Raw genomic sequence first — 22,206 nt, 5'->3', positions numbered from 1 at the left:
GTAACTCTTAATGAACGTTAGGAGCCGTTTCTAGCTAGTCCTCTTTGCTTTCAGATCCTTGTATGCTTTTGGTTTCTGTTGTTAGGCGGTGGCAGGATGTGTTTCTGTCCCCAGCGCTTGCACGGCGTTGGGGATATTGGCCCCAGCGTGTAGTAGCAGCCGTCCAAGGGTGAGACCCGTCTCCTCCTGGAGATCCCGCTCTGCTGCTCTCGGGTCTGCTGCGGTTACAGTTTTGTCTGAAAACATACCTTTGCTGCAATTTGCTTTTAGCTGTTCTTTCAGTTTTACTGGGTTTGAACAATCTCGTGATCCTGCAAGTAGGTTAGAAATTGTTTCTGAGTTCCAAATGGCATTACACCGGAGTAAGTTCTGTGGTCTATACATGCCTTGTGCGTGGAGTCCTGATGCGACTTGTGCCGTAGCCTCTCTGTGTGCACCCGTGAGTATCTGCAGGGCACGGATGTGTATTTTCTGTAGTTAGGGAGTAAAAAGTTAATCTTAGAAGCTAAGGGCAGAGGTGCAGCTGTAGGCTCGAGAAGGCAGTTTGCCATAAACAGATAATTTCTTCTTCTTCAGCTTTATGTCCCAGCCAAAGTGAGGTGGTGGCAGAGAGTGACCAGGTTCCGGATAACCCCCAGTGGCAAATGATACGGAAATTGCTTGGTGTGATGTTAAGCATCACCGCACCCGGGGTGCTGGGAGCACGGAGGGGTCGGGGTCCCGTGGGGACGGCCGGCGGGAGCTGCGGACCCCCACCCAGCCCCCCTCGCGCCGTGCCACCACCTGGCTTGGCCTCTCTCGGCCGAGGGACGGATCAGCAGGCAGCTGCAACCCCTCGTGGGGAACCGCCGGGTAATTGCCGTAACGAGGACGGTTGCCTGCAGAAACAGGCGGCACGGTTGCCGCCTCGTCTTTTCATGCAGCACCAACCGCCTGCAGTAGAAGTCCACGCGCCGTTCCTGCTCGCCAGGCTTCTCTTCTGGTCCAGAACGCAGGAGAGGACAAACCTGAAAGTGCCAGCGAGCTCCAGCCTTTCGGCGAGCTCCTTCGTATTGCGTGAAAAAGAGGATCAGCCCCGACGAGCGGTGCAGACCGGGGGGATGCTGAGCATCGCGGCGCTGCCGCCTGGCCTCTGTGCCGGGGAATACCGTCGGTCAAGGTACCAGAAACACCCCAACATTTATTCCAGTAAACAAGCCACTGGCTGTGGTTGTAGTATGAGAGTTAATGCTTTTTTTTTCCCTGAAAGAGAGCATTGCATAATTATTTTTTACACTTCGGTGGACCAGTTGTGGAGTTTCCTCAGAATTCAGTTGGTACAGACACGGCCAGCTCTCTGGATGGATCCTTGGTTGTATCTGCGTGACAGTGCTCTGTCGTTGTGTAGGGTCAGCGAAGAACTCCTGGAGAAAGCCTTACCTACCCACCCTCCTTTTCTGTCGTTTCATTCATGAAAATTTGAGGAACATTAGGAAAATATCACCCAAAAATGTGCGAACAAGAACAGTTCCGATCCATGGAATAGGGTCTGTCTTTCTGCCGCGTGCATCCACTTTCTTGAAGTGTAATGGAAACATGGATGAAGCAGATGACCAGCGCCCAGACAGGAAGGAGAAAAAATATTTCTAAAATAAGAATCTCTTGAATTCCTGAAAGGTACAGAAGGAATAATGCTTAATGCCGAGGCTGGACCATCTGTTACCTGTTCTCCGGGCTGCAGAACTATCAGGATCCACCAAATTATTAACAAGTATGAACCTTCAGGCTTAAAAGAAAATTAAAAGCTACAAGCCTATTGCAAGTTTTCTGGGATGTGCTTTCACACGTATTGAGAAAGATTAGCTGATTTAGACGGAAGATATTGAAGAAAACTTGGTGAATTCCAAAGGAAGTATTGGCGGTGATTCTGCGGATTGTTGAGAATCCCCTGAAGCCTTGGGTTATCCGAGGGACCGGAGTAGCGGCAGTAGCTCTGCGAGCTCCTTTTTCCTAAACCCAGGAGGAGTGTGCAGATTTTGTTGATTTCTGAAAGGTAAATTGCTACCTCCAGATGTGATGCATTGCTCTCTGTAGATGAGTTCCTGGAACAATTAAGGAAAACTAAATACCTAACGATATTGAACTTGCTACCTATTAATCTTCTGGTAGGAAAAAAACCAACAACCTCTCTTCGCACAAACAGCGGCGATGATCTGAGGTTTCATCCCCGCGCTGTGTTCACGCCAATGAGAGAAGAGGTCAGATACACAGCAACCCATTTACTTCAAGATGATTTTTATTTCCGAGCCTAGGGCCCAATTGGGCTCTCACTGAAAGCCATAGCAAATACAACACTGATTACAGTGGGAATGGAAGAAAGCTCATCTTGGGAACTATTTAATTCCATTAGAGAGAAGTCATCTAAGAAACATGTACCCAAGTTGTTGTCAAGACACTTTTGAAGCACTGGCTTCATTGAAGTTAATGACAAAAATCTCATTTCATTCAGTGAAGTCAGGATTTTGCATGTGTCTTAATTCTGCGCTACTTACCATATCCCCAAAGATCAATTTTATTTTATATTGTGCTGCTTTTGGGGAGATTAACAAGGCAGTAGTATTTTAAAAAAAAAAGCATACCTACTTGATTTCTCTAACTTTATTCTGGTTTCCTGTATTAGTCTGTGTTATTGGTCGGGTACTCAGCTTGTAAGTAAGGGTCTGCACGTGGTGATGAAGAGCAGTGTATCTGCTTCTTCATTCCAAGAGCTCCGTGTAAGTCGGCGCTGTAAAGAGGTAAAGGCAGAAGGAGCCAGAAGAAATGAGTTGGTAGGTAGAACCGGCGGTTGCAAAGCAGGGGCCGGCGCCGGGGCGTGCGTGAACATCGCGGTGGGAGCAGGGAATCGTGAGCTGGAGCTTGTGTAAGTCACCGTGCTTCGGTTTCCCAACGGCAGCTAAAAATGAGGGGCTGCCTTAATTCCACGGTGTTCGTAAAACACTGATATTCCTTAGTGCAAGAGGATCGGGATACACAAAGTGCTATTGTTAGACCGATAGTAACGTGTGCTGCTTACAGTAGTCTGGCTCCGCTAATCGGTTAATAGTCGATGAGACCGACTTTGAGTTATCCAGAGCTATTGCGCTCTTCTGAGCAATAGTTAATTCAAAAAAGCAATGAATAAAGAGAACTGTAAAATGAGCTTGATGACCAGAAAACACACACCATAGATTTCCAAGGCAACGCACGAGATTGTATGTGGGAATAAATTAGACGGTCCTTTGAAAATTTGGATTATGCCTTTTTGGCAAATGCTTAGTAACAGATACTTAGCTTTTAAGGTGTTTTAACTTAAAGCAAAATCCCCAAATCCTAAGATGACTTGTTTTTACTACTAAGTCTTTTAGTAAGTGAGTCTAAGTGTTGGTTTTGGATGTACTGATTTACTTGATGTTCAAGAAATACTCTCGGAGGCCAGTTGGAACCCTCCCACTGTTAAAAGCTGGAATGAAGTGTTAAGGTAAAAGCTAGTGGAGTTGCGCGAGCTCAGCCAGCTGTTTTCTTCCCCCCCCCCCAGCCTTGTTTTTTGAAATAAAACACAACCGCTACCAAAATATAACAAACTTTATCCAGATTGAGATGATATCTATTAGCCTTCACCTTAATTCGAGATACCACGGTGAAGAGAAGAGCCAGAATGACATAGGCGTGATGTTTAACTTGGGGTTCACTGCAGCTTCGGCTCAAACAAGCAGCGTTAGAGGCTGCAGCAAAATGGCTCCTCCGTGCATTTACAATGCCCTAAGCCCAAACCTGCAGCAGCTCCGTGGCTTTCCAGGGTTTCCTGAGGGACCGTATCGGAAGTGATTTATTCAAGGAATCCAGATGGGAAAGGAGTAGGCTCCGAGATCCCGAGAGGGCAGGGGGACGCGACCGGCAGGACAGCGTTTCTGCAGAGAGCATCTCTGCGCCGTAACGCAGCGGATCTCGTTTCACTTCCCTCTTCTCTGTCTTCCTTTCAGTGCTTTTTCTCCACCTCCCCTCTCCCTCCTTGCTCTCCTGTGCTCCCTTCTCACCCCGAAACCTCCACCCCGTCCCCCTGGGATCAGCGGTGCAGATATCTGAGCGCCGCGCGCTCCAGGGCACCGCAGGCAAGGCAATATGCCAGTTCTGGCTGAAATGTCTCGAAACTCATTTAAAAGTCGACGCAGACCCAACCAGACTTCAACCTTCTTGTAGCTCCTAATGCTTTTCCCGTATCCTCTCCCATCGGATCTGACTCCAGATATTTGTTGGGCGCAGACACTGCACGCTCTTTCCTGACGTCCCTCTCCCTGCGTGGCCGTGGACGTTCTCTCCTTTGCCTCCATCATTTCTTACGCCCCTGCCCCTCCGTGATGGGCGAGAGGAGCCCCCACGAAGGGGCAGCTGTGGACAGCCGAGGTGCTTTCTCAGGAGGTTTTATCAGGTACATCCTCTCTGGGTCATCATTTGCTCCGAGGAGAGAAGTCCTTGGCTTTTTTCTTCTGGGGCAGGTGGCTGCGTGGCCGACGCGCTCCCCGCTTCCCTCCTGTCCCATCCCTTTCCGTCCTCCGCCTACAACGGCGGTCTGACCGTTGCCCGTGGAGGAAGGCAGGGAAAGCCTTGGATTTTAGTTCTGGAATGTTGTGGAGGGGAGGGTATGACAGAGAGTTTGCGTAGAAGTAACAGAAATATTGCTGGAAAACTTTAAAATGAGAGGAAAGGGAAGGAAAAGGAAAAAGAAAAGGAAAAGGAAAAAGAAAAGGAGAAGGAGAGACAAGACATCAGTGGCTTCTGCAGCAAGTGCGTGTGGATTAAGTGGGCCCAGCTGCCCGTGCCGGGCTGTCCGTGTGTCCGGTAAGGCTGTACGTCCTTGCACAATGCTGCTGTTCTCATGAACGGACAGAAATAGCTGTTGCCCATTTTCTTTTTTCTTCCCGAAGTGCTGGGACTTCCTTTTTCTGCTGTGAATTATTGAATTGTTGCAACATCTCTAATTATATGGAGAGGAGTCCAGCAAAGACAGAAGGGGGGGGAGGGAATAAAAAAGCGGGAGGGATTATCTTTTTATCTGATACGTACTTTTAAAAGGTCCTTCTTCAGTGCTTCATGCAGCATGAGATTGAGACTAATGCATATTCTGAAATCAGGCTTCTGATTTAAGCCGCTAAAGAATAACTATGACAAAAATAACTCTGGTGGCATCGCACGGGGGCTTCCCGCGTCTCGGAGACCTCGCCGATGAACGCACGAGTGCGGCCCTGTGCATTTAAATGCTCTTGGTTTTCTTGAATTTGATCAACAACACGTTCTTCGACATCTTGCAGAGCACTTTGGGGGTTTGCTTTTTTTTTTTTTTTTTAATGGCCTGCCCACCTTTTCGTAGTAAAGACTAGAAAAGACGGTATGGTGACTGCAGCCAGGGAAGGTGTGAACCGAGGTGGGGGGTGTCTGCTGCGCTCCGACCTGCTTCTAATTTGTACTTTGTTCATGAACGTCAGGGCAAAGAATCTTTCCGTTTTATTGGTATCGTATACAATAAGTTATTAAATTTCATCTCTGTAATACACCTGCAGTAAAATAACAAAACATTACTGCACTTAAGGAACATGTGTGTGTGTTGCAATGTTCCACCCCTCCCTTCCAAACAGCTGCTTACGGATTTCAAGATCCATTGTATATATTCCCTAGAGCCCACCTCTAATAATCGAGACACATCTGCCATTGCAGTGTTATAGGCATATGTAGTTTTATTGAAAACTATACCTGTATATAAAAAAATTAAATAACTCCTACCTCAATTAAATTGGCAAGCTACCTTTTCTGAAGATCATATTGCAGACCTCTGGAGACACAGCGAGTTCATTTTATTCTTCTGTTACAAATGACTTAGTATTTTTTTGCTTAGTCAAATAACTAGGTTTCCTCACATTTTGATGGCAAGATTCCTTTAGCTATAATAATTTCTCCTCCGTTCTCCCTCCCTATAAAAAACACACAAAAGCTGTACTAAAGTGATAAAAGATACCTAATGTACTGAGGAATTTAGGTTCCTACGAAGGCTATTGCCAATAATTTTTTGTGATGAGACGTGCGGTGTCAGCGCCCTTAACAAAAGCTCCAGCGCTTTGTTTATTTGCTTTTAAGTATTTGAACGCTCTGATTTCTGGGCAATATAAACTTTCCAGCCACGGCCGTGTGTGGATGTGATGTGCTCAGTAGGAACCACGGTACAAAATAGAATTACGCGGTATCGTGCGTATAGCCTTTGGCTCAAGCGAATGCAAAGAGAAAGAGCTCCTTGCCCCTAGAGTCCAAAATTCCTCCTCAGCACTTACAGCCATGGTAAGCTCTCGTGTAGGTGTAATCTTGCGTGTGGGGTAAGGAGTTGGAGTAGGCGAACTCGGAATCTGGCTTTCCCTGACTCCGTCAGTACACGTTCCTGCCCCGAGGACAAACGATCAATGGGAACGGGTAAAATTCTGGCCACCACGAGGTCCGTGGCAGAAGTCCCATTGAGTTCAGTGGGGCTGGGAAGCAGAATTTCGCCCGGTGACTCCTGTGGTAATTTATAATTGGAGAGGATTCACCTCCGTTGGCGTTTCTGCTCGAGCATCTCGCTTTGGGAGGTGGAACGTTGCTCCTGCTCCAGAAATTAGTTCTAGCGCCCATAAACTATCCTCCTGTGATCGTGGGCACATTGTGGACTAATGTTTTTGATGTTACAGCACTAAAATAATGACATAAGAGATAAAATTTCCATGTTAATCAAATGTATTAAAGGAACAGACTTAAGTTCAGATGTCTGAATGGCTCATTTAGCAGAATTCCTCATGCATCCAGAAAGACACGGTTTCATTGTCCATATCATAATTGAAGAAATGCTAAAACCCAACACTGCAATTTAGTGGTAAAAAGAGCGCTTTTCTCTTAGCCCTTTGGATCAAATGTTAAGCTGAGGGCTATTTTGTTGGAAGTGAGCATTCCAAGGGCACCTTTCTGGAGCTTATAACCTGGCAACAGAATAACACTGCGATTTGTAATGTGCAATAATAGGTTTATGTTGTGGTTGAGTGCTAATAGGAGCTTGGTTTGCCTTTGCAGTCGCTGCACTCTGACTTTCTGTGCTATCGTGAATGCGATAAAAGGGGGAACGATGCTTGCCTGCAGTTGTACCGCGGCACGTTACTGGTTCAGGTCTGGTCAGCGTTCGATGGAAGACCTCCAGCAAAAAGGCAGGCTGCGCTTTGACTAATCCTGGCAATTTTCAGGACTCCGAATTGACTATTGAGTGCCGCGGCGTAGTAGGGTGATAGCTGGGGATGCTCTCCTTGGCATGTAAGGTACAGTTTGGCAGGTTTTGCTAATGGAAATGCATAAACCCTACAAAGCAAAAAATTGGTCCGGTGGAATAATAGCTGAAACCTTTTCATTGCATACTTGATGCAAACAGTGGCACTGGTCAGCCGTTCATCGCTTTCTCTGAAGATGACAGTCTCCTACGTAGCCGTGTGTTCACGCCTTGGTGGTGATCTACCCGTTCCTTTCCCTGGCTCCATTAATAAGCCGTGCTCTTTTTGAATCCCTCGCGTAACGAGCCTTCTAGGCCCGTTAGGTAATCCAGCTCAGCTGCAAGATAGTGACAGTTCAAGCAAGTTCTGAAGAAAAAGATCACTTTTTGGACTATCAGAAATTCTTATCACCATGATGATTGTGAGGACAAGGATGTAGTATTTGCCCAGAGAAGCTGTGGCTGCCCCTGGCTCCCTGGCAGTGTTCAAGGCCAGGCTGGATGGGGCTTTGGGCAACCTGGGCTAGTGGAGGGGGTCCCTGCCCATGCCGAGGGTGTTGGATCTAGATGGGCTTTAAGGTCCTTCCAACCCAAACCAGTCTGGGACTCTATGATAGTCTCACTAAAGACACAGTAGCTTTAGAGCTTTACTCACAGGATCATTGAGGGTGGCACCTCTGGAGGTCACCTCAAGCCACTGCCCTGCTCAAGCAGGAGCAGCTGAAGCAGGCTGCCCTTGACCACATCCAGATGGGTTTTGAGTATCTCCAAGGATGGAGACTCCACAACCTCTCCAGGCAGTCTCTTCCAGTGTTTGACCACCCTCACAGTAAAAAAGTGTTTTCTTGTGTTTAAGTGGAATTTCCGTGCTCCGGGCTGTTCCTGTTGCCTCAGTCATCAAATGGTTTGGGTCACTGACTTCCAGAGGGGTCAGTAAACCTCCAGCTTTCCCTGGCGATTTTATGCAAACACGGAGAGAGGCGGAGGAGCTGACGTGCATGCAGTGTGTATGCACGTGTACACAACGCACGTACACAGCACGTACTCGTACGTTTAGATATTACAAAGCATTGCGAGAGACATACGACAGCTATAAGAAATGGAGTTCTGGGGGAAGCTTCGGCATAGTATCGACCTAATTTCTGGCACCTCTCAAGACAGAAGGGAGCCGTTGTCTCCTGAGAGGCTTCTTCTGTTCCTCCCTTGGTTTCTCCCACCGTTTCAGCGGTAGTGTTGCCCTTTCACAGGAGGCATCTGCCTCCCGGAGCTTCTCGCCCGTTCTGACCCCTCTTGGCCATTACCTGCTGGGTTGGTTGGGTGCCGTTGGGTCGGGCCGTGGGTGGCGGGGTGCTTTGCTGCCTGTGTCTGACACAGCTTCTCTCAGTCCTGTCGAGGCCATCTGGGGTCTCGGCATCACCCTCGACACACAGAAATAGGTTATTTTCACTATTATTTTCTTCAGGTGTCTATCGTGTGTCTGAAGGCAACGCTCTCCCCTAGCCGCCGCTTCCGTAGCGCGTGCTGCGCGCTGTCGCATTGCTCATTTCCAACAGACCATTTCCAATAGCCTTTTTACTGCCCAGAAGTTACTCCGTTCTCCCACCACCCCCTCCTGACATGTGGTTACCTGCTGCTTTGCAGGGGAATGAATAGCATCTTTAATCACCCTTAATTACCATGCGACTGCAGACAGGAACTTCACACACAGAGCGGCTCGAGATGGAGAAACAAGGTCCTTCACGAGCACAGATAGATACAGAACGCTAATTATTGAAATAATCGCTATTTCCAACGCACACGCTGCACGTGAAATTTAGTCAGGATCTAGACTTTCTAAGGCAGCTGTTAGTTCCTTTCTACAAGTGAAAATTTCGCTCATTTTGCAAACTTCTTCCCGGTATTTCTAGTTGCAATGTAAGCAATCTGTAAGTTGTCCGTACCTCTCTGAGCCTCAAAATCTAGCGTTTTCGCTTTGCACGGGCTGATAATTATATTTGAGGTCATTCAAATACAGAAGCAAACAGTTCAGCACGTGGATACACTGAGAAGGCAGCGTTTTAAGACACAAGTGCCGTACATTTAGACAGCAGGGCGTTCTTGCTGCATTGCCCGTGGAATTTCTTCACCTGTTTTCCCGCGCGCTCTCTGGGAAGGTCCGGATAAACACAAGCCCACGATCTGTATATTTGTAAGAGCTTTCACATTCCGGTAAACTCTCGCCACCTGAGTTTTCTCTTTAACTTCCTTCTTGTTAATAGCTGGAGGAAAAAAAAGGAATATGTTTCCATCCCACTTGAAAGACTGTGTTTGAGTATCGCAGCCTTACTGCCTCGGTGTCGATGCCAGCCTTAGCCATCAGTCCAGCCCGGCATCGGCACTGACCTTAGCGGTAATTTTTCTTTGGAAGAAGACGTTTTAGCCGTGCTTTTATCGTCGTGCGATTTATTCCTTTGCTTCTTGGCTTGAAAAAGGAGCAATTACTTTTGACAAGTAGAGATTTCAGGGAATGTACGAGGATATGAATCCTACCAGCTATTTATGTATGGAATAATTAAAAACAATGACTAAGTTCTGCTATCAGCCTGCCTAAAAAAAGAAAACCTTCTGATACCTCAAACACACAAGGAACATCGAACGGCTCTAGAGTTGTCATGGAGCATCCCCTACTTCTTTTCAAATTTTTTGCCTTTGCCCATCTGAAGACGCTTGTCCAGCTTGTTCGAATTCAGCATTAAAATACTTCTGCAGGGCAACGCAGTGCCGCGCCTTCTATCGGGATGTAGGTGCTTCCCCGATTATCTGCCGAGCCCCCCCGGGCGCTGCGTAGCTCTTCCCAGGGACGCGGGGCAGAGGGACGGTGAGAGGTCGCCGGGGTGGAGGCGGCCGGCGGTGGCACGGACACCCACCGCTCTTCGTGGGCGGCGAGCGACTCCCGGGGCCGGGTCGGCTGAATCATCCCCCCGAATCCTCCGCTCGGGAGCAGAAACGCACATTTTCGGTGCAGCGGTGCCCGAGTTAGGACTCCACATCTGGAGGCGGGGGGGGCCATCCGCCAACGACTTAGCAATGCCTTGTGCTGCGTCTTTCTCGCTTCCTCTTTCGCTTGAGTTGCGCTGTTCCCCTTTCTTAGGGTTTTGGGGTTGTTTTTTCCCCCCCCCCCGTAACTGTTTTGCTGCAGTCTGGGGCTGGCGTTAGGATCGCCCCGGTGAGAGGGCGAGGGCTGCGTGTCGGGGGTGGCCGTGTCCCCCGCAGGGCTGGAGCCCTTTGACACCTCAAAAACGTGGGGGGGGTGCTTCGGTTGCAGCCCGGGCTTCTGTCGTGCCGCCATCCTGCTCTGTCTTGGGTTCTCAGCCTTGGGAGCAGGATTTTGAAAGCGGGTTTTTTTTTTTCCTCCCCCTGTGGCTTTGAAAAGTGCTGAACACATTGTTGGTGCTTAACAAATAATAAATAATAATAACACAGGAGCCAGGTATTTCTTTATGCCTTTGCAGCAGATGAGGCGCATGTCTGCCAGGCATTCAGGTCCTGCTGCAGTATGTTTAGCAACAATGGAGAAGTTAATATTTTTATTTTGTTTTGAAGTTAATGACAGAATATAGCCATCTGTCTGCATGTTTATAGGTCTGTCTTTTTTTTTTTTTTTTTTTAACTATTTTCTTTCTTTGAAAATGGATCCTGGTTGACTCTCAGGAGAAAACGGGTTTTTTAATAGTAAAGATATAGCCTGTACTACAGGTAGAATTATGGATGTTTCCCACATCCTTGTCTTTCAAAAGTGTCTGGGGGAAAATGCATATAAAGCCTAATAAAAACCAACTGTATCACTGAAATATAACTCACTTGGGTATTCCTCTGTCTCTTTTGTTACGTACACTATAATGTACAGTGTTACCTTTACATTGGATAACAAGGTGCGGTGACAAATCCAATTTTTGGAGAGAGTTACGTTTTTATTATTTCATGGAATGCCAAAAAAATAAACGGCAATTAGCTACCCAGCATATTTTAGCCATCTACGGAGAAAATTCGGAAGCAGACGCCCTTTCCTTTAGGGCACCTTGCTGTCATGTCTTCCTCACGACACGGAAGGAGTGACGGGCCACCGCAGCTTCCTTAGGCATAGACTTTAATGTATCTGTTGTGAACGAGAAGCTCTGCAATAGGTTGTTTCCGTGGTTTGAAAATCCTCTTTGCCTTCTTGACCCCAAAAAGTATAATTTTAAGAACCTCAGACGAAGGTTTCGTGAGGCCATCTTGTGTCATCGAGAAGAATCGCCCGTGTCTCCCCCTCTGCTTACGTCTGGTTGGGAACAGAGCTCCTCTGCCGCCTTGTAATGCCCGCTCGGCGACGGCTGGCCGAACCACCGCTCAGAACTCGCGTCCTGCTTCACCGGTCCCCTTTCTTTAAACCTCGGGCACGGAAGAGTGATAATTTTCCATGAATCCTTACTATTTTCTTCTTAATGTGTATTTCCAGTTTAAATCAATCATTTTTAGATGTTTTATTCCATGATGACCAGTCTTGGACAGGCTTTGCAAAATGATTGATTCCTAGCCCAGCTTTGGAAGACTTGTGAGAAACTACATTTGCAGTTAGTGCAAGTCACCACTCTGCTCTTCTGGCAGCATCGGCAGAGTGCTGTAGCAGCTCTATCCTTCTTCATTCCCGGGCGCGAGATACTGGAGTCACATATGGAAATTACCGCTTGTCATATTTTACGGGCACACGGCGCATCCCGATACCGGAACGGTAGGTTTGACGTGACGGTACACGTGTAGAGCAGCACAGACGCTTTTGGAATCGCAAATGTACAATAGGAAAACACCTGTGGCTGCGTATTTTGAAGTAGCCCAGCAAGGATGAAGGAGGCTTCTTCCTCGTGGACTCTCGCCGCAGCGTCTGGCTAGGAGAGCAAGGATGCTGTGCCAGTATCATTTAGTTTTTGAGTTACTAGAATCTTACTCGGAAGCTATTTGAATTTTGTCACGTAGCTTCTCCTGGCCCTTTGCTTTCTTTCCTGCTTCAGTCGCTTATCAATTCAGTTGCTCTGAGATACGTGGTATGTATTTCCGTAGGACGTTAAGTAAAATCAAGAACAAAGCAGTATCTCGGAAACTTTGTTCTCCTCCGTGCTTCTGTTCAACCTGGTATTTCTTTTCTGTAGAGTAATTCAGCGTAGCGGCTTTGATTCATTTTTCAAAACCTGATTTCTTTCAGAGAAACTAATTCCACATTTTGCGACGAATTTTGTCGCTAGTATTAGTCCGAAGCGGTGGTACCGTCCCTGCAGAGCTCTACCCCCCATCAGCTCTCTTCTGCGTCTTTCCACCAGGAAAGCGTCGCTGTATCTATTTGCTCCTCCCTGAATTTGGGCAGGTTGCTAGATACATCAGCTTTAATTTGTATGATAGAGATGGTACGAGCAGATGAAAATTGTACCGTAAGGGCGAAGCGTTGCTGACTGTTTTTCATCACACGTGAGAATTCTTGGGTTACCGTATTTGCGGTACGTCTCTACCCGTAGTAAGAAATCCCGGGTGTATTCCCGGTGAGTGCAGGAAGGGGCTGCGGGAATCCGGGCTGCGCAGGCACGGGCAGGCGCCGGGTGCTGAGGAGACCATCCTGAAGAGAGATGTAGAAACGTGAAGGTGTCGAGCACGGGCAGCGGGTGGAGAAGCCGCTGGGTGATTTTAATGCTCCGGGCACCGAAACCTCGCGTTCCCCTGCCGGTGCGGCTGGGGATGCATCGCGGCCAGCCGGGGAGGCAGCCGGTCCCGACGCACGCTGTGCCGACGGGGACGCGACCGCGGCGTTTCGTGCTTCAGGCTCTCATCGAACGCGTGCAGGCTTTGCCGTTCCTTCAGCGCGCTGGGTTTTTTCCCCCGCGGCGCCGACCTGACCGGGAGGCAGTCTGCGGCACGGGGAGCGCGCTGGGGTGGCACGCTCCGCTCCGACGCGCTGAAGTACCAGCTCGTTAAGTTTTTACCTGTGTCAGCATAAAAAAATGCCTTTTTTTTTTTTTTTTCCCTCCCCCTTCCAATTTCTCATAGCAGCTGAATTTGCCGATTTTGTTGTTGTTGTAGGGCGAGTCTCATTTTTTGTCCTGTCTAAAGCGCAAGGTGACCTAAACTTCGCAGCCTTCACCTGAAATGAATACGCCTTTGCGCTTTCTTCAGCCTCAGCTATGTGCTGTGCTGAAACACACCGGTTTCCATTGAAGAGCGTGTACTTTAGCTGGGTGGAAAAAGATTGTGAGTAGCAGAGAGGAATTTAAAGCAGAGGAGAAAAAAGCAAGTTCCTATTTTAAATACCACGAGTGTCATTAGTTGGTTTTAGGCGTATTTGCATAACGTGGTTCTGTAAAAAATAAATGTGACTTTGTAACACTGAAAACGTAAGGCTCCTGTAACATGAAACACGATTTTGATACTCAGGCTGCTCAAGTTTAACTTTTTAATAGTCCTTTCCCAAGAAAAGGATGGCAACGTACACCAGTGTCGTGTCTTTGCATCGTTCCAACTCTTTTGCTTGGGTCCTAGGAAGGTCGTTGCTGATCTCCTGGCTTTTTTGCAGTTGCTGTCTCATTCGAGGGGGGATATTTCCACCCTTTCTCCAGCTTTTGGCTTCCTACGGGGAGGGCTCTTCTTCGGGGAGCTGGAAGGGCTGCGGACGGCGGGTCGGGGCTGGCCGGGCGCAGGGGTTCCCCCTTCCCCGACCCGCTCCGGTGGGCGCCCGCCTCGGCTTTGCAGGGTCGCAGCGTGCCGCCGCCGCCGCGGGCTCCCGAGCGTGATTTCTTTCCAGTTCTTGCGCGGCGTTAGCTTCGAGTCCCACTTCTTCCCTCCGCTTCCTTTGCAACGAGTGCCTGAGGTTTCACTTCTCTCCTCCTTCCCCCCGAGCAGGCGCGTGCTCCTTCACGTAAACGTGCGAGTTTGAACCAATGAAGCATCCTTTCCAAACCCGCGTGACACGGATCCGCGTTACCCGTCGGCCTGGGATGATGCTAGATCGTTTGAGGACACGCAAGTGGCTTTTATGCTGAGGATAATGATTTTTTTTTGCCCCCCCCCCACCAAATCTTGCTTCCCCATCAAAAAGAGGGAGGCCGTTGTTTATCTTTCGGGCTGATGAATAATAAGAAGTTAAAACCAAAACATCCTCTGAGGCACTGAAAGTATTTAGCATGGGTTTTGTTATTTTTTTGGACAGGAAGTTTCTTTGGTCTCTCAGATGTTTTTACGGTAACTTTTCTTTGGTTAAAAATATTACTAACATAATTTCAGAAAAATGCTGTTTCCCATGCATTTGAACTTCTGTAAGCCTTTCCTGTGTTCTCATATTCAAAGGGAAAACAATAATTATATCATTAAAAATGGGAATTCAGCCACAAAACACCTTTTTAAGACTGAGGCATGTCAGGATATTTTACCCTGTCTGAGACAACTTGAGCCAGGATTTTTGTTGTAAGCTGTTTGTAGTGGAATGCTTACACGGGGAAGAGCGATGATAATTGACTTGTTAGGTTACCAGGTCTTTTTTTAGGGTTTGTCATAATTTGCCAGAGAGGAACATTTTGAAGCGAGTAGCGGTAGGACATCCTTACTGAATCATGTTGAAGTGCTTACTTGAACTGAAAAAAAGCAGAGCCCGACGAAGCAGCCCTTGCCAGCGAGTCTTTGGTATTTTTCTCAGGGAAAAATAGTGCAAGAATGTCGTCGTCTGCGCAGCGTTCATTTCTGCACGTCATTAATTCTCACTGTCTCCTAGCCGTCTGCCCCCCCCCCGAAGTGACCGCAATGCTGATACCTACCAGATGGTACAGGAGCGGAGATGTTGGAAAAAGTGGGCACTTCTAGATGTTCTGAACTTCAGCGTTGCGTAGAAATACAGATACTGGTGTGCTGGGAGGTACTGTAAAAACAGGGATACCAGGACCTGTGTTTCATAATTTAGCGAGCAGTTCCTATATACATATATATGTACATGCCAACAAATACCGGGTTTATCCGATTATTATTCAACCTTACATAAATGATAATTTTTATGGTGCCCCTTTTTTTACCATAACCCAGTATTCTGTTACCGTGCACTTTTTTGTACCTGAAGCATCTTCTTTAGCTTGCATTTTTGAGTGGAATAGGTATGGAGGGATTTTGTGATAAACTGGAAAGATGGCGTAGACGAGCTGAACTCTGACGACGCGGCAAGCCCGTTTTCTAGCGGCACCGTGGAGCTCTGTAAAAACACCGCAGCCAACGCTTCGCTATACTCAGCAAGCCCCGCAAATCCATGGTGTCCATGGGCCAAATTCTTCCCTCGTTAACACCCAGGAGGCCCCTGGTGACTTCAGAGGATTTATCCTGGGCTAAACTGAGGGCTGTTTAATTCCGTACCAAATCTTCTCTCCTGGAAAATGACTCCCCCAGCGTGCTTCAGATAATATTCACGGTAAGCCAAACCGGCTCCTCGCTTCTGTGCGAATAACGGAATAACTACAGTTGCTCTGAGCTTGCTTCGTTTTCTCGATCACAAAGTCTTTTAAATGTTATCGCGCAGTATTCCGGTACGCAAAGACGTGGGAGCGCTGTCGAGGTCCGAGGCACTGGATTTTCACGACGTTCGACGGCCTGCAGATGATTCTGGGGTGAATTTTCCCGGTAACGGGCTGTTCCGCAGGGCCCTGTGGTTCACCGTCTCGGCTCCGTGCCGTTCCTTTCCGACACGGCGCTCTTACGAATCGGGGGGGTGGGGGGGCCCACAACAATTGGCGTTCTTTCCCCTCGCAGAGAGGGGCTGTAGGTGCTGAAGTGGGCGTTCAGCGCAGACCCCCGGTGCCTGGGGCCGTCCCGGAGCAGGACGCAGCGGCTGGAGCACGGGATGAGCCTCGCCGGGAGCCACGCGGAGCAGCTCCGGCCGTGACGAATGTTGGAGCTGGCATCGCGTTGCGCCTCGGCCATGTGCAGTATCGGGACGTTGCAAAAACCGACTAAAACCCGAACCCAACTCTTTTCCTGGGCAGAGTTAGCAAAATTTCGTACGCGTAAACCACTTGGGCCTTGACCAAAGTGCCTTGGATCGCTCAGTCCCGTCTTGCCCCGCCACCCTCACCAGGTGCCAGCCTTTCTGGGCAGTCAGAAACCAGCAGCTTCGTTAGGATTTACGGGGTATTTGAGGCTCTTTGAGGGTGAAGACGATGGCACCTTCCCCTTTCCCCACGAGGACTTTCCTCTTTTTGTGTTTGTTACCCACCGGGACATTTTTATCTGAGTATTACCTGTATTTAAGCGTGTGTTTTTAAACACTATAATCATCCGGCTCAATTTCAGCGTGTAAATGAAAACTCTGTTCTGCGAGATTAATAACAAAGCAGAGAGGACGTCCTTGTCGCCGCCTCCTCCGCGGATGGAGCTCGGCTGGGGAGGGAGCGGGGAGCGGCGGCGCTGGGCTGGGTGCGGAGGGTCCCGGCCTGGGGCTGGCGGAGTTGTCGGGCTGTTAGCCGCCGGAAAAGTCAGGTGGATGGTGCATTTGAACTGTACTACAGGAGGTGTTTCCAGCTCCGAAACCCTACGGCAGCAAATCATCAGTTGAGCAAAGACCCTATTTTAAAAAACTCCTTAGCGGAGGAGACATTCCCTTCTTCCCTCTGGAATTTTTGTGCCTTGTACTTGTTCAGTTGAGGCGCTTTTAATCCATTTTCCCCCTCTACTAGGAAACGCAATATTTTCATGATACTAAAGCTTCAGAAAAACAGCGAAGACTGCAACGGGTGGTGAAATCGTTCGCCGTAAATGTGAAAGATGGGGATCGTTAATGCAAACAAGTAACTAACCTTTAGTGATAATCAAGCAGCAGTGTAATAATCTGAGTCATCATGCCGAATGGTGGATGGAGGGACGGGAAGAGGCAAGCAAACACCAAGAGTAAATGTGGCAAAAATTAGGTAAGAAGTCACAAATGATTTATTTGCTCCTGCTCACCCGAACTAGAGGAGGAAAGTGAGCACGGGAATAAAGTCGAAATCCTCGCTGGCCGGAGGTGGTTGAACCTCAGCCGACGTCAGGAGCGTTCCGGGTCCGTGAAATGCTGCTGAAACCAAGAAATGAACTTTGAAAGTTGCTGTTGTTGTGCTGATATTATATTCAGCGCTCAAAAAGCACAACTGGGAAAAAATTGCTCCAGAAAGGTTTAAACTTAAAGAGCAATTTTAAATTATGCAGAGGAAGAGATACTGAAAAAATTACAAAAAAAAAACCAAAACCCAAGCTAGAGAACTAATACTGATGACATTAATGCACAAGGGTTGGTTGAACATGAAAAATTATTTGATAATACCTGCAAGCATTTTTTTAATGGAAAAGGTCAAAGTCAGAAGAAAACTGCTGAACACTGTGCACAGCTATCCGAAGGTGCTGCCCTAGAAGGCAGAAGAAATGAAACAAAAGGTTATTTGCCATCAGATAGAGAAAATAAAATCAACATGTTAAAATTTCTCTTGCTTCATACGTACGTGAGTGTTCTTGGGGAAAAAAAAACCAAACCCTCTGCGAAAAATTAAATCTCTGTGAGAGAAGTTCCTTTGTTCTCTAAAAGTCAGAATTTTTTTGCAAATATTTTTAAGAATTATGGCTGGTTAAGTCAAAAAGGAAAACAGTACCTTAGCTTGAAAACACACTCAGCAAAACCCAGGGAAATTGTTTCTCCGTGTTTGCCATCAATGGCTTGCAATTTACACTTGGCATTAGAGAGAAATACTGGACGTAAACGACACAGAAGATTTTAAAGGGAGCTGCCAAATTTCCAAAAGCCAAAGAAAGGAGTATTTGTAGGAATTGGACAGATTATGAACAGATGCCCTGATAGTCACATGATAAGTGGAAATTTAGTTTCATAATTTGATTAAAAACAGAGGATTGAAATCACAGAAGGAAATAACCAAGAAATGATTCAGCTGTGTATGCGGCATGACTTAGTTAACTTGACTTAAGTGAAAATTCATAAACCGAGGATAGAGCGTGTACGAGCAGCTGAAATCTGAATGATGAGATATAATCCTGTATCCTGCGATTTTACCCAAGGAGCGGAAAACAGGACAGTTGCAGTTAGAAATGTGGTGCATTTAATAAAAAAAAAAAAAAAATCTGAAAAAAAATTACCTCCTCTTCATCTGTTGCAACAGAAATTAGATGTGATTTCCACAAATTGAAGTTGCTTTGTTTGTGAATTTGCAGCAGGATAGAGGGTGAAGAGTCGAATGGAGATGGTCGAAGAGCGGGTATCCGGCAGGAGAACGTCGGTGAGCTCCAGCATCGCGAACGGCTCTCCTGGCTACACGCGCGGCACACGTTCAGTTTTTAGCGTTGAGGGAGGTCACGGTGCGCCTTCCTTTCTGCTCTTTTTTTTTTTTTTTTTTTTCCTAGAAAAACACCCAAATTGCAGAGTTGGGGTGGGTGCCCCAGCAGAGCGGGAGCTCGGGGCTGCTCGGGGCTCCGCGGGGCGGCTGGGGACCACGGGACCGCAGCCCCCCGACCGACTTTCCCGGCCCACGGAGACGTCGGTGCCGGAGCAGAGGGAACAATGCAGAGCCGTGGTGCTCGCAGGGAGAGCCAGGAAGGCCTAAACGGGAATAAAACAAGCAAACGAGCTTTGATCTTTCAAAGCATAGAGAGGTTTAATTGGAGAAACGGGGCGACATCGTGAAAAAGAGCAGGGCTCTTTGGTTTTCAGATAAAGCGCGTGAGTTCTCATCACGCACGTGAAATTTATTGCTTTTAAAATGACACACTTGATAAAGTTGTACAAAATACGGTTGCGCGCCCGTGCCGATGCGGCTCCCGGGTCCGCCCGCAGCATCTCCGGGGCGCGCGATGGCGGGAATGGGCTTGCCGAGAGCCCCGCGGCGCTTTCTGGAGGGGTACCCCGGCACCCTCGGCACCTCCAGCCGCCCGTCCCCGCTCGGCGACGCCTTCATCCCCGCTCCTCACCCTCACCCGCCCCGGGGACAAACCTTCCCATCCTACCCCGGGTGAGAGAGGGCTGGGAGAAACCGGCGACGCGGCGCTTCTCCTCCGATCGTGCCCGCGCGATGCTTCGCCAAGGCCGTTCGGCAAGGGGAACATATGTCCTGCAGTCGCTATACATCACGCGGGTTGGGAGCGACGCGCGGGCCTGCAGCTGTGAGCGCAGGACGACTCGGAACGTGAGCGCGACCCGCAAGCATTTGGCAATCGTTCAGGAAAGGAGCTTAATCTGTTTTCATCTGAGCCCGGTTTTCTCTTGCCTGCACCATCCCCGTGATGTTGTGTTTGATACCGGATCACGGCATAGCGCAAAGATGTCCAAAAAAAAAATTCAAAAAAAAAAAAATCCAGGTTGTCAGGAAAAAAAAAAAGCCGTTTCTGAGGTATTTTTCAGTGTTTTCAGAGGCTTTTGGATTACGGGCTTCAAGGCTGTTTGCCTTTAATCTGAATTAACATTCTGTTAGTAAAACGCAGCGCTCCGCCATCCTCTCATCTCACCTGTTTTTGCAATAAAGGAAAAATAAATGGATCTTTTTGTAAATGTGTTTCCTACCCCTTAGGTCTGAAACAAATATTTAAGTGAAACGCACATGATTTTCATTTGAAAAGCAAACAAACTTCAGGTTTGCGATGGAAACAACATTTGTTTTGGGGGTTTTTTGGTTTTTGTTTTTTTCCAGGAGGGGTAATATCACATCCATATGGATATTACTTTGTCGTAGTACGTGCAGATTTTCTCCCTACCCAGCTTTAATTCTTTGTCTAGTTATTCAAATTTCGGAGGCAAGATTCACTAGTCGGTGACTTATTTTTGCTAGAAAGAAGACAGGATTGTGTGGAACAAGGAGAAAAAGCAAAAACATCGCAATCGATAAAAAAAAATACAGCTGCGTGGCTCAATGTGAAAACGGATTTGACTACGTTGCGCCTTTTTTTTTTTTTTTTATCCTTCTCTGATTGTTTTTTCACTCAAACTCTAAACATTCGACTGGCAAATTGCGTAGATTATTAGCTTTGGTTCTTACGAAAGAAATAAAAGTGCAAACTGCGCGGCTCTGTGAGCGCTGTAACGCAAGGACGCGCCTGCCGGATTGCGACGGATGAGCCGAAGGATTTGCACCGTCTTGCGCCCAAAGCCCACCCCGCTTCCGCTGTCCGCGCCGGCTCTTCCCGGTAAACCCCTAGCTAAAGGCTGGAGAGGAGCTTGACAAATGTAACGCTCGGTTTTTAAGCTCGTCATTTCTTAGTGGTAAATATGAAGTTTGATGCCTAATAATTCATCGCGTTTCTGAGATCCAATTTGGAGCGGACGCGAGCTCCGAAGGCTGCCTAATCGATGGCGTGGTGGTTTGTAAACGTTTTCTCTCTCTCTTTGTTGCAGGCCATTAGCAGTGTGACACGTAGGCTGAACAGTAATAAATGCCTATTGTTCCTTTTACAAGCATCTCGGAATAAGTACATATATATTTTTATCGTGGTTTTCCTGCCCGGAGTGCCGGGTGAGGTGCCCTTAACGCACAAACCCACCTCGTTTTTACCTGGGCGGAACGCCTCCGTCCCGTAGCAGACAAAGGAGGGGGCTTTGCTCCGCTTCGCCTTAATTCTTTCTGATTTTTTTTTTTTTCCCTTTTAAGAGAGTGAAGAAACGAGCCTGTGACAGTTGAGGCGAAAATTTCGGAGAGGCGTTCTAAAAAAAAAAAGAATTAATCTTTGTCGTAGGAAACGCTGTTGATAGCGCAGCGCATGGATTGAATTTGTTGATAGCGAGATACGTAGCGTTAATTAGGAGCGTGCCGTGCACGCAAGGCCCCGGTCCGGGTGGGCGCGTGTCCCGGCTCCTGGGTGGGAGCCTCCGCAGGACGGCCGGGGCTCCGGAGCCGCCGGCTCCTGGCTGCTCTCCTGGGTGGGACGGCGATGCCCAACACGGCCGGCTCCGGCTCCGGCTCAAGGCTCCGGCTCGGGCTCCTACCTGTTAGGTCAGGAGGAGGCAGCGGTGGCTGGGAAGGGCAGCCGGGGGCGAAGAGGAGTGCTGGACGAAAGGCGTGCGAGCCCTTCAGGCCGGGGCGTGTGTTCCCTTCTCCTATGATAATACAAATTTGAGATTTTTTGTTTTGTTTTGTTTTGTTTTGTTTCCTGTAGAAACCCCTGCATCTTTTTATAGAGAAAAATGTTTGGATGAAAAAACAAAAACAACATAGGGTATGTGTGTGTTTTATGCTCCTAAAGTGAATCTTGTTTAATCTAAACTAGTTTGCAAACGCTGTCTTATATACGTGTTTTGGTTTTGTTGGGGTTTTGTGGGGGTTTTTTTTAAGTCGAATGAAATCTAGTAGGCTGGGTATAGGAATTTATACAGCTGATGGCTCTAAGTCTTTCAGACTACCCGACATATGGATAAACCATGCACAGATTTAGCAGGTCTGTCTTTATGTTAAAACGTATACGTGATAAAAATATATGACTGAAGAGAATTTCTGCGGTTAGCGCCGTTTCCTTCTGAAATGCTCCAAGACATTCAATAAAATGACGTTTATTTTTTCCGAGGATATTCACAAGGAAACGATAACCCCTTTTTCCCGAGCCTTTTTGCATCTCTCTCGCTGCCGTTATGCAATAGGCTTGCAACCATTTTTGCCGGCACAGGTGTTGTTTATTAAAAGGAGCGTAGTCATTGCAGGTGTATATTAGGCGTTAGCTGAAGGTAAAGATATTAGCAAAAAGCACCTTCCGACTGGCGTTTTTCGATCTTTCCGTCTCCACGAGGTCTGTAAAGGCAGATGCCGGGCTCCGTGCCCGGAGAGGGTTTCAGCCCCGATCGGTCAGAGCCCGTTTGTCCATCCCTCGTCAGCGATTCTCGTTTAGCCTCGCTGGGAAAAAAAGAGGAATATAGTTTTCTAGAATCA

The 22,206-nt window shown here is 47.8% G+C and overlaps 1 protein-coding gene across 46 annotated transcripts in view; it reads left to right on the top strand.

Annotated features, from left to right (window-relative positions):
• TCF4 (transcription factor 4) overlaps positions 1 to 22,206 on the top strand; it is a 234,418-nt gene that overhangs the window by 117,796 nt on the left and 94,416 nt on the right. For 14 of the 46 annotated variants that reach the window (XM_075740595.1, XM_075740627.1, XM_075740601.1 and 11 more), the window contains one exon: positions 21,443 to 21,502. The exons of the other annotated variants lie outside the window; for them this stretch is intronic. In XM_075740595.1, coding sequence (XP_075596710.1) covers positions 21,443 to 21,502 — 60 coding nt within the window. The remainder of the gene's footprint in view (positions 1 to 21,442; positions 21,503 to 22,206) is intronic. 46 annotated transcript variants of the gene reach the window in all.

This window comes from Balearica regulorum, chromosome Z (assembly GCF_011004875.1).
Source record: "Balearica regulorum gibbericeps isolate bBalReg1 chromosome Z, bBalReg1.pri, whole genome shotgun sequence".
Classification (NCBI taxonomy): Eukaryota; Metazoa; Chordata; class Aves; order Gruiformes; family Gruidae; genus Balearica; species Balearica regulorum.
The sequence above is the reverse complement of the archived record's forward strand: the minus strand, read 5'-3'. Positions and strand labels throughout refer to the sequence as shown.